This window comes from Oncorhynchus nerka, linkage group LG12, assembly GCF_034236695.1.
Source record: "Oncorhynchus nerka isolate Pitt River linkage group LG12, Oner_Uvic_2.0, whole genome shotgun sequence".
In the NCBI taxonomy this organism is placed as follows: Eukaryota; Metazoa; Chordata; class Actinopteri; order Salmoniformes; family Salmonidae; genus Oncorhynchus; species Oncorhynchus nerka.
Genome location: NC_088407.1, coordinates 40,928,559 through 40,941,127, shown reverse-complemented (window position 1 = coordinate 40,941,127; position 12,569 = coordinate 40,928,559). Strand labels below are relative to the sequence as shown.

The window sequence follows — 12,569 nt, the reverse complement described above, 5'->3', positions numbered from 1 at the left end:
CTCCAGTGTCCCGTTGGGCGTATGTACGTTCCGTTCCGTCTGCTGTCCGTGACCAGTTGATCTATTGGGCCCACACGTCTCCCTCTGGTCATCCGGGGATTGGTCGGACAGCGCGCTGTCTGACTGGGAAGTACTGGTGGCCCACTTTGGCTAAGGACGTGAGGGTTTATGTCTCCTCCTGCTCGGTGTGTGCCCAGTGTAAGGCTCCGAGACACCTGCCCAAGGGTAAGTTACATCCCTTGCCCGTTCCACAACAACCTTGGTCACATCTGTCAGTGGATTTCCTAACAAATCTTCCTCTTTCACAGGGAAACACTATGATCCTGGTCGTTGTGGATTGTTTTTCTATGTCCTGTCGTCTCCTCCCTCTGTCCGGTCTTCCTATGGCCCTACAGACTGCGGAAACCCTGTTTACTCACATCTTCCGGCACTACGGGGTGCCTGAGGATATAGTGTTGGATCGGGGTCCCCAGTTCACGTCGAGAGTTTGGAAGGCGTTTATGGAACGTCTGGGGGTCTCGATCAGCCTTACCTCAGGTTTTCACGCAGTCATCCTGGATGTGGGCAGGTTTCTGCGGTCCTATTGCCAGGACCGGCAGGGGGAGTGGGCAGCGCTCGTGCCTTGGGCCGAGATGGCACAGAACTCATTTTGCCACTCCTCCACTAACCTCTCCCGTGAGAGAGAACTCGCTTCGCCCTTTCAGTGCGTATTGGGGTACCAGCCGGTTCTGGCACCGTGGTATCAGGGTTAGACTGAAACTCCTGCGGTGGACAACTGGTTTACGCGCACGGAGGAGACATGGGAGGCCGCCCGTGTCCATCTCCAGTGAGCCGCATGTCACTAGAAAACCAGAGCGGACCGTCACCGCAGGGTCTGGCTCTCGATCCGTAACCTGCCCCTCCGCCTGCCCTGCCGGAAGCTGAGTCCCCGGTTTGTGGGGACACAAGTCCTGAGGAGGGTGAACAAGGTATGTTATAGATTACAGCATCCCTCTGATTACTGTCCTCAGGCCGGTGGTGGCTGGTCTGCTCCAGGAATCTGAGGTGCGGGAGGTCCCTCCGCCCCCTCGATCGGACATCGAGCGTACATTGTTCGTTCCATCCTGGATTCGAGGTGTCGGGTGGGGGGCCTTCAGTAGCTCGTGGAGTGGGAGGGGTACGGGCCGGAGGAGAGGTGCAGATGTTCTGGATCCTGAACTGCTGCGGGAGTTTCACCGTCGCCAGCCGGATCACCCTGCGCCTCGTCCTCTGGGTCATCCTCGAGGCAGGTGTCGGCACGCCGCTGGAGCCGCGCGTCAAGGGGGGTACTGTCACGACTTCCGCCAAAGTCGGCTCCTCTCCTTGTTCGGGCGGCATTCGGCGATCGACGTCACCGGCTTTCTAGCCATCGCCGCTTAATTTTTCATATGTCCATTGGTCTTGTCTTGTTTCATACACACCTGGTTTTCATTTCCCCAATCAATGTACTTGTATTTAACCCTCTGTTTCCCATCATGCATTTGTGTAATTGTTTCATGTTATTGTGGTGTATTGTTACGCGCCTTACTTTTGTTATTTTCCGTGTTTTGAGCACGTTTTATTTATGTAGTGCTCTCGTTTTGGAACGAAAAATAAATGTGCGCCTGTTATCATTACTCTGCTCTCCTGCACCTGACCTCGCCTCTAGTACACCCTTTGACAACATAACTCTTATAGATTTTCCACATGGACGGGGATGTTGGAAATTTAATCAAAGTTTACTGGAGGACAATTTATTTTTAACTAAGACAAAATAATTTAAAAATATTTTTCCAGTATAATATAGGTTCAGCAAAACCCCTTATTGTTTTAGATACCTTTAAATGTACCTTCAGAGGTCATTCAATTCAATATGCATCAATAATTTAAAAAAAAAAAAAGCTGTTTCTGGCTAAAGAAACAAGACAGTAAAATAAAAACGATACCACAGAGATACAAAATAAGTTAGAGGAAAAACAAAAAGAACTTGAGGAACTTATTCAAGAACGATCTAATGTAATCTATTACAAAAATAAAGCAAACTGGATGGAATATGGAGAAAAGTCTTCCTGAATCTCCAATACAGGAACGCTAACAAAATTTATTTGCAAATATTATAAAAAATTGAAAATTAACAAATGTACAGAAAGATCAGTGCGAAGGCCAAATTACAGAGGAATAACTTTGAGGTTATTAAATCATTTCAGTCTGGAAAAACCCCAGGGCTTGATGGCATACCGGTAGAGGTATATCAAGTATTTTTTGATATACTAAAAGCTCCATTGTTAGATTGTTTTAAATACTCCTATAGAAATGGTAGTCTGCCAAGTACTCAGCAGGAAGGTATGATTTCTCTATTATTAAAACAAGACCCAGATGGCAAATATAAAGACCCCGTCTATCTAAAAAAAACTGGAGGCCCCTTAAACTTCAATGTTGTGATGCAAAAATACTAGCAAAATGCATAGCACTCAGAACTAAAAAGGTTTTACCAGGTGTTGTTCAAAAATAATAGAACCTCATGAAACATATAAGAAGCCAGGAATGGTATTCATAACAGATTTTGAAAAGGCATTTGAAAAAGTAAGACTGGATTTTATTTATAAATGGCTGGATTTTTTCAATTTCGGTAATTCTCTTATAAAATGGGTAAAAATAATGTATAGCAACCCCAGGTGTAAAATAGTAAATAACGGCTACTTCTCAGAGAGTTTTGAATTGTCAAGAGGAGTTAAACAAGGGTGTACACTGTCACCATATCTACTTGTTATGGCCATCGAAATGCTTCAAATCAGATCCAATAACAACATTAGAGGATTATAAATCCAAGGCTTAAAAACAAAGGTGTCCATGTATGCCGATGACTCAAGTTTTATGTTAAGTCCGCAAGCTAGATCCCCGCAATGTCTCATTAAAGATCTAGATAACTTTTCTGTACTCTCTGAACTAAAACCTAATTATGATAAGTGTACAATATTACCTATTGGATCCTTAAAAAATACAACTTTTACATTACCCTGCAGTTTGCCTATAAAATGGGCTGATGGTGAAGTAGACATACTCGGTATTCATATCACAAAAGATATAAATAAGCTCTCCACAATGAATTTCAATAGAAAACTTGTAAAAATAGACAAGATCCCGCAACCTTGGAGAGGTAAATACCTGTCTATTTATGGAAAAATTACCCTGATTAAGTCCTTAGTCATATCTCAGTTTACTCACTTACTTATGGCACTGACTACTCCTGATGATTCGTTTTTCAAATCATATGATCAAAAAATATTTTGCTTTATCTGGGACGCTAAACCAGACAAAATAAAACGAGCCTATCTATATAATGAATATGAATCGGGTGGGTTGAGATTATTAAATATAAAAGCACTAAACCTCTCTCTAAAAGCTTCACTCAATCAAAAGTTTAATTTGAACCCTAACTGGTTCTCAAGTGGATTAATAAGAAAAGCTCATCCATTGTTTAAAAATGGCCTTTTTGCCTTTGTGCAGATTGCCATGTCTCATTTTTGTTAATTGAAAATTATCTTTTTTTCAAAGTATCTGCTTTTTTCAAACAAGCATTGCAGAGCTGGCTACAATTTCAATTTCATCCCCCTGAAAAGATAGAACAAATGTTACAACAAATATTATGGCTGAACTCAAATGTGCTGGTTGATAAAATACCTGTATTAATGGGAAAGATGTTTGAAAATCTATTCGATTAGATAGATTGAAATTGCACGTTAAACTTCATAGCAGAGTTGAAAGATATGTGTTGCGTAGAAACACGAAGTGGGTGGCCAGCAGAGATAGATGGGATGGGCTGAGGAAGCTGAGGTTGGTATGTGGAATTGGAGTTGCTGTGTGTGAGAGAATGATGGTCAAAATAAAACATAATAATGTACATTTGAATGACTCTAAGTGGCAGTGTTTTACAACTAATGCCGGTTTGCCTGAGGCTGATGCCGTGCAGGTGTTTGTACACATGCATATACACACACTCGCATTCAAATAAACACATACAAGAACACACACATACATAATAGTGCCAGACATGCACACAAACATATAATGTATGCATTGCTATTATGATTTCAGTTGTCCTTGATGTCCTTTGTTTTAAACATATTATTTTTTGTATTTTTTTGCATTGTTGTTTGCTGTTTTCTTCTGTCTTTTCCTTTTTTCTCTTTAGTTCATTCTCTTGGTTGTTGGTGCATTAGGGGGGTTCATGGGGGTGGGGAATGGAATTAATATTATTATTATTTTTTTTCTTCCGGGGGGGGGTCTCGAATGGTTAAGGGACAGCTATTGGGGAACTGTGTGTGTGTGGGGGGGGGGGGGGTCTTGCAGGGTTTAGGCTTCACAAGATTGTGATCATGAAAAAGGAAACTGACATATTTTATATCACTATCATGCACACGCACCCTCACACATAAGGATGGCTCTGTTGCAGAAAGACTGATACATGTTTGATAGTGTCTTGATGCTGTATTGTTTGTCCTTCATGTTCTAATGTTCATGTTCTAATTCCTGTTGCCCCTTCCTTGTGTTTTTTTGTAATAAATAATTATATATATAAAAAAAACATCTCAAGGCAACTTAGAGCTTGGTCGCAAATGGCTCTTCCAAATGGACAATGACCCCAAGCATACATCCAAAGTTGTGGTAAAATGGCCTAAAGACAACAGCTACCCCACCTAATGTTCTCAATCCGAGAAGTACCCCAGTCCTCCACTGGGTTTCCCCCTTTCGAACTCCTCTACGGCAGGATACCACGCGGCCTACTGGACCTCGCCAAGGAGGTGTGGGAAGCCCAACCGACCCCCTTACGCAGCGTGGTAGAGCATGTGGAGACGATGAGGGAGCGGATGACATGAGGAACATATGGAGAAGGCCCAACGCACCCAAGCCCAGGTCTACAATCGGGGAGCCCAGCCCTGAGAATTCCAGGTGGGAGACAGGGTGTTGTTCTTAATCCCCATGGTCAAAAGTAAGCTTCTGACAACATGGAACGGGCCCTACGAGGTGTTTGAGAAGCTGGGACCTGTCAATTACCCCGTACCGCATCCCGGGAGACGGAAACCCCAAAAGATTTACCACGTGAACCTGTTGAAGAAATGGCACGAGAGGACAGCCTTGGCGTGTTATGGTCGGCACCAAGGACACCAATGGTACAAGTTGTGGTCCCGAGCAATGAGGACCTCGACCCGGCCCAGAACCAAGAGCTCAGGGAGCTCGTTGATCGGAACACGGCGGTGTACTCCGAGAAGCAGGGCCGCACGACACACATTGAACACCACACCCATACCCTGCCCGGGGAAACGGTACGAAAGAGGCCATATCAGATTCCGGAGGCCCGAAGGAAAGCCGTGAAACAGGAAGTGGAGGCTATGCTGAGGATGGGGGTCGTTGAAGAGTCTCACAGTGCATGGTGCAGCCCCATCGTGTTGGTGCCCAAATCGGACGGTAGCCTGCACTTCTGTATTGATTTCCAGGGTGTGAACGACATTAGCTTGTTTGACGCCTACCCCATGCCGAGGGTGGATGAGCTCATCGACCGATTGGGAAAGACCCGGTACATCAGCACCGTTGACCTGACCAGAGGATATTGGCAGGTACCGTTGGAAGCCTCCTCCCGGGAGAAGACGGTGTTTTTGACACCAGACGGATTGTATCAGTACCGAGTGCTCCCGTTCAGTCTGCACGGAGCCCCGCCACATTCCAGCGACTGAAGTACTTCGACCACATCATCATGCACAGCCAATGTTGGGAAAAGCACCTGACAGGCCTCCAGGCAGTGCTGGACGCGCTCAGACAAGCCCGGGTTGACCGCGAACCCCAAGAAATGCAAACTAGGGTTTGAGGTGGTGGAGTACCTGGGGTATTTGAAAGCCCCAGGAGAGGAAGGTTCACGTGGTACATGACTGGCCTGTTCCACGCACCAAGACCCAGGTCAAGTCCTTCCTGGGACTGGCAGGATACTATAGCCGGTTTATCCCCAACTTAGCTTACCCCTATAGCTTACCCCCTTACCGATCTAACCAGGGCCGCCACCCGAAAACAGTGAAATGGACGGACGAGACAGAAGCGGCGTTCAGCCGCCTGAAGGAAGTGCTGTGCTCCCATCCGATTCTCGTAACGCCCGATTTCCAGGTGCTAATGTTGGTTCAGACGGATGCATGTGACACGGGACTAGGGTCCGTTCGGTCCCAGATACACGATGGGGAGGAGCACCCCATCATGTACATCAGCCGAAAGCTGATACCCAGAGAGAAAAAATACTCTATTGTTGAGAAAGAGTGTCTAGTGGGAATGGGCATTAGATACTCAAGTATTACCGATTAGGTACCCACTTTCACCATGGTCACGGTCTGGATGGCCAGGGAAAGAGATACAAACGATCGGGTCACCAGGTGGTCCCTTCAACGCTTGACTTTTTCTGTTGTGCACAGGTCAGGGGCGAAGCATGGAAACACGGATGCCCTATCGAGAAGGGAGACATACGTTGCACTGATCATAGCTCTGTCGGGGAGGGGACTAAGGGGGGTACAATAGGTCAGCCCCCAGGGGGAGACTCGACGAGGCCTGGTGACAGATGGAGTATACATCACGAGGCAATGGCTCCATCTGCTGGACATGCCAGGTCTTGACGGGCTCTCCAGCCAGGACTAATTGGGCTGATTAGGGATTGGTGAGTAATCAAGGGCTGATTGCTCACCAGCTGTACCATAAAGCTGCCAGAAGGGCAGCACACAAGGGAGAGATTGGGGGAGGAAAGGACTCCCGTATAGTTGGGGATGGTACCAGAGGTAACAGGAGGGAGTTCAGTTTTTGATCCCCACAGGATACAGCAAGACCCGAAAACCAGAAGATGGTATCCCAGAGAGGGTCTCTTGGGGGAGACGTAATTCTTTTCTTTTGGACTATTATTTTAATAAACACCTTAGAAGCTGAGCTAATCCTACTCTGTCCGTGTCTGATCTGTGTAAACGTTTTGACCCAACCCCCTGGTCTGCCACAATATCCACATAATTTTCCGTCCTCATGATGCCATTTATTTTGTGAAGTGCACCAGTCCCTCCTGCAGCAAAGCACCCCCACAACATGATGCTGCCACCCCCGTGCTTCATGGTTGGGATGCTGTTCTTTGGCTTGCAAGCCTCCCCCTTTTACCTCCAAACATAACGATGGTCATTATGGCCAAAATGTTTAATTATTGTCTCATCAGACCATAGGACATTTCTCCAAAAAGCACGATCATTGTCCCCATGTGCAGTTGCAAACCGTAGTCTGGCTTTTTTTATGGTGGTTTTGGAGCAGTGACTTCTGAGAGGTCTTTCAGGTTATGTCGACATAGGACTCGTTTTACTGTGGATACAGATTTTGTACCTGTTTCCTCCAGCATCTTCACAAGGTCCTTTGAAGTTGTTCTGGGATTGATTTGCACTTTTCGCACCAAAGTACGTTCACAGAACGCGTCTCCTTCCTGAGCGGAATGACGGCTGCGTGGTCCCATGGTGTTTAAACTTGCATACTATTGCATACTATTGGTACCTTCAGGCATTTGGAAATTGCTCCCAAGGATGACCCAGACTTGTGGAGGTCTACAATTATTTTTCTAATGACTTGGCTGATTTCTTTTGATTTCCCATGATGTCAAGCAAAGAGGCACTGAGTTTGAAGGTAGGCCTTGAAATAAATCCACATGTACACCTCTAATTGACTCAAATTATGTCATTTGGGGCGGCAGGTAGCCTAGTGGTCAGAGCATTGGACTAGTAACCGAAAGGTTGCAAGATTGAATCCCTGAGCTGACAAAGTAAACATCTGCCGTTCTGCCCCTGATCAAGGCAGTTAACCCACTGTTCCTAGACCATCATTGAAAATGTGTTCTTAACTGACTAGCCTAGTTAAATAAAGGTCAAATAAAACAATTAAAAAAGTAGCCTATCAGAAGCATCTAAAGCTGTTTAAAGGCACAGTCAACTTAGTGTATGTAAACTTCTGACCCCCTGGAATTGTGATACAGTGAATTATAAGTTAAATAATCTGTCTGTAAACAGTTTTTGGAAAAATTACTTGTGTCATGCACAAAGTGGATGTCCTAACCAACTTGCCAAAACTATAGTTTGTTAACAAGAAATTTGTGGAGTGGTTGAAAAACTATTTTTAATGACTCCAACCTAAGTGTATGTAAACTTCCCACTTAAATATACATATATAAAATGGATTTAAAAGTCAAAATGTGTGTAGCAATTGCAGATTGCCCATTTGAATTTTAATCAAGCATATAACCAGCATTTACGCTGTCATATTTACACCGACACCATGAGCCAAAGAAAATCCCACCTTCAATCCCATGGCCCCGGTTGTTACTGTTGTTTGCCACTCCTGTTTTATAGCAGAGCTCCTGCAATTCCTAGGTGTGCATAGCACTGCGTACAGTAACAGACAACTGTCATGTCCTACACCTCCTTATCTGTGTCAATACACTGTTTAGTGCACTCATCCAGAGAGAGCAGGAACGGGAAGAGAGAGAGAGTGGCATCTGCATCCCAATGCTGCAGCTAGGCTGTGTTCCAAATAGCACGCTATTCCCTATATTCACTACTTTTGACCAGAGCCCTATTGTTGTAGTTCTGATTGTACATGGCTAGGTCCCACTATGCCCGGCCCTCCTTCCTCTTCAGCCCCCCTTTCCCCTAAGCCTCCTTCTCGCCTTTTTCTGCACAGTCCACAAACGGTTCTCCTGGGGCCACACTAAGGACAACTCTGAGGCCAGGCTGCCTGGGGAGTTCTCACTCCAGTGAATCAGTGAGAGCTTCTGTGGAATAGTGTGTGTGGCCTAGTGACACACACACACACACACACACACTTCCGCATTAATCCATTAATGCACACAGGCACGCTCAGAACACACACAGACCTTCATGAATCCACGAAAGCACGCACATGCACACGCACACTTCCTACGGCTCATCGTTCCTCACCCACCTCCATGTAATTTTGCGTGGTGGTGGGAGGGATATAAGGTCACAGATTACAGATTTTTCAGAGGCCTGACACTAGTAAATTAGAAGCGGCGATCTGAGCAGCTCTGCATTTCTAGAAGCCATCTTCCCTCCGCTCCGATATTAAGAGTAACACAGACGTTATAAATTAGACTGGATGTTTTTGACCAGAGTAGTGCACTACATTGGGAATTGGGTTCCATTCGGTATGCATCCACCAAAGCTCTATGACCTCTAATAGTGTCTTCCTCCATAATGTCACCAGATAATTTCCTCCTACGCATGTATGTACAAGGTCAATAAACGTTATGGATTATGCAATTATAAAATGCCTCTCGTTTCTCTTAAGTGTAGGCCGCTAATGGTCATTAACACTGAGATATGACACTTTGAATGTGGAACGTATATCAGGAATTGATTATGTTACATTAACCTTTTAACCTGGGGAAATTGAATCCAGACGTTTTAATAATTAGCAGAGGCGAGATGATTTGCGAAATGCGTAACGCACCAAGATTATGTGCTGTTACTAATTGAAATTAATGATGTATTGAATTGATGAGGTATGATGTATCAAACAAAATATAATACAGATAGCAACATAAGAAATTCCCACACATCTAACTTAAACCCCTTAACCTCTTGCAGTGTACAGTCGACTCCTGATAAGTGCCAATCAGATTGCAAGTCACAATTCAAATATATAATTTTGAATTTTGCACGGTTCATCCACCTCTCCTGACCTCCTCCTTACAGAGACCTATCCAGCTCATGGAACCAACGTAACCCACCATGGTTCAAACCCATTGCATTTATCAGAAGTGTACTGTAAAAACACAGTATATCCAGAATACTCACATTGCACGGTGAGCTCCACCAGCGCTTCCCGGGGCTTCACGTTGAAGCCGTTGTACTGGCTGGTGGCGCAACGGTAGGTTCCAGTCATCTCGCGGGAGACATTGACAATGCGCAGCACACCATCGTAGCTTTCTGTCTGAAGGCTGCCATCGGGCATAGGCACCTCCTTGTCGGCCCTCGACCAGAGGATGATGGGCTTGGGCTTCCCTGACACCAGGCACTGCAGGTCCACTGTGTCACTCTCCTGGACCACCATGGGGGACTTGCCTCGCGGCACCGTCAGCTCCGGAGGGACTGGGAGAGATGGAGAAAGAAACTTAACGTCACTTAACTTTACGTGGTGCTACTTTGTGATGTTTCGTTGCATTACATTGCTTTCCATGATGTTACCTTATGTGATGTTACCTTATGTGATGTCACTTTACATATTGTCACTTTGCATAATGTTCCTTTATGTGATGCTATTTTAAGTTACGTTTACGCAATGTTACTTTACACAAAGTTACTGGGGTAGAGCCAAGTTTTATCCCAACCCAGCACTAACACTTGATTCAACTAATCAACAATTCACTTAGACCTTAAAAAGCTGAATCAGGTGGGCAAGAACACCCTATAGTTCTTCAGCCAGGATTAGAGGTTGGTAGACAGTATATCACAAATCACTCAGTGGGACTCAGGAAGCCCTTAGATTTTTGCCCTCTGCATTCTGACCAACCAACCCTCTGGAGAACCCCATCACCCCCCCCCCCCCCTCTCCCCAACAGTGCTATGACTGTGGTATCCTTGTTTCAATTCATCCTTCATCCCCTGCTACTGCAATCCCAATCCGCCACTACTACACTGAAATAAAAAGCTATGAATACAAAATAGCGCCAAATACACAGAACAGAGAGGCAACGAATGAACAGACAGGTCTCATTTATTTGGCGCGTTTGAGGGGTTGCCATCTCCCCCTGAACTTTCAGCTCTGCTCTCCTACGGGGTTCTCTGCCAAAGGCAAACACTATCATCCCAACCCAGGCCAATCATTCTGGATAGGCTTTACTTTGCTTAGCCCAAATGGATTTTAGTAATGCATGTTGGAGGCTTCTTCTCTGCTCCATTGGTTAATATACTGGAGGTGACAAGGCAAATGCAGGTCTTAAAAATGTGAATCTGATGAACCGATCAAGACAGCTAGATGAGAGGGAAGGAAAGAACACACACCACCTGAGACTTACGTAAGTAGTTGAAGGAGACCTGTGCCAGAGAGGGAAGCATGTGTGTGTGTGTGTGCGTGTGTGTGCGTGTATTTCAGGTTGATGCACATTAGCATGTCCTACAAAGGCTCCCGCACAAATAGGCTCATCTATTTCTGGGTTTATGAGTTGTAGCTACTCACAAAAGTAGTTTTAATGGACTTCAATGATCCTAATGGTCAGCTCCTTGATGTTTTTAAGTTTTCCTTCCGTTTCATTGTCAATTTACCAATCCTCCCGCCCACAACAGGAATAATAATGTCCGGGCTTATCATCAAACATTTGATGTTTCCGCTCCGGCATTACTAACTCATTATCAATTGTTTTTAAGAAAAAACATCTAAAGATCTTTTGCATCAGTTCATACGCCAACAAACTAAAGGAAAATTACAGAGGGAGTAGCTAATTAGGAGAAAATAACACAGGTGACCCTACACTAGCAGGCTGTAAATAATCATTAGGTTTGGAAGTAGGAATGCGCATATTAGCGACAGAGTTATGCCTGATTGAATGGACAGATCCCAACAATCTGGCCCGAAAATGCTTTAAAACCCAACACATAAGGATTATGGACTGTATATGAATGGAAGTCTGTGTTTTTGCCACGTCTGGCCATCGTTCAGTCATGGCGTGTCCTATCAAAGCACACATACTGTAGTATGTACTTTGTGTATTGCCTACTAAGAGGGGTAGGTAGGGGTGTGGAGGTGCTGTCCCATCATCTCATCCTTCATAAACACTGAAAGAGCTTGATGACTTTCTATATCCCTGTAACCCTGGGCTCTCCAAACTTGTTCCTGGAGAGCTACTGTCCTGTAAATTTTTGCTCCAACTCTAATCTAGAACACATGATTGTAATAATTATCGGGTAGATAAGCTGAATCAGGTTAAATACAACTGGGGTTAGAGCGAAAACCTAGAGAACTGTTGCTCTCCAGGAACAGGGTTAGAGAGCCCTGCAGTAACCTATATCGTCCTGTAATGATGAGCCCTACAATATGCTACTTTAGTCAACTGTGCCACAAACCTATTAAACGACTAGAAGCACAACAGTATAGTACAGTCCATTGCTCACCTGTAGTCGAAGAGATATTGACGTCGATGCTGACTTCGGGGATGCCGCCGTTCTTCAGCGCCGCTACGCAGGTGTACGTGCCAAAGTCTGTGAACTTGAGGTCAATGATGTCCAGGTTGGTAGTGCCGGGCTGGACGTCGGGGTCGGTGTGGGTGATGACCATGCGCTCCGAGCTGCGCAGCGGCCGGCCATTCTTCAGCCAACTGAACAGAAGCTCCTCAGGGGGCGTTGCCTCTACCTGGCAGGAGATCTTGACCTCACGGCCGATTTGGATGTTGTCGTCGTTGTGGTACGGGTCAGGCGTGATCCAGAAGCGCCCCTTCTTTAGCCCTACGGTGAGAAAGAGTAATAGGCTACATCAGTACTAATGCTAAAAATTTGGATTCCGTG

At 45.3% G+C, this 12,569-nt stretch overlaps 1 protein-coding gene across 1 annotated transcript in view; it reads right to left on the bottom strand.

Moving 5' to 3' along the window:
• Nucleotides 1–12,569, bottom strand: part of LOC115138232 (MAM domain-containing glycosylphosphatidylinositol anchor protein 2-like) — a 223,038-nt gene that overhangs the window by 100,776 nt on the left and 109,693 nt on the right. Inside the window, exons 7-8 of the mRNA XM_029674883.2 lie at nt 12,180–12,509; nt 9,867–10,160 (exon numbers count right to left, since the gene is read on the bottom strand). Coding sequence (XP_029530743.1) covers nt 9,867–10,160; nt 12,180–12,509 — 624 coding nt within the window. The remainder of the gene's footprint in view (nt 1–9,866; nt 10,161–12,179; nt 12,510–12,569) is intronic.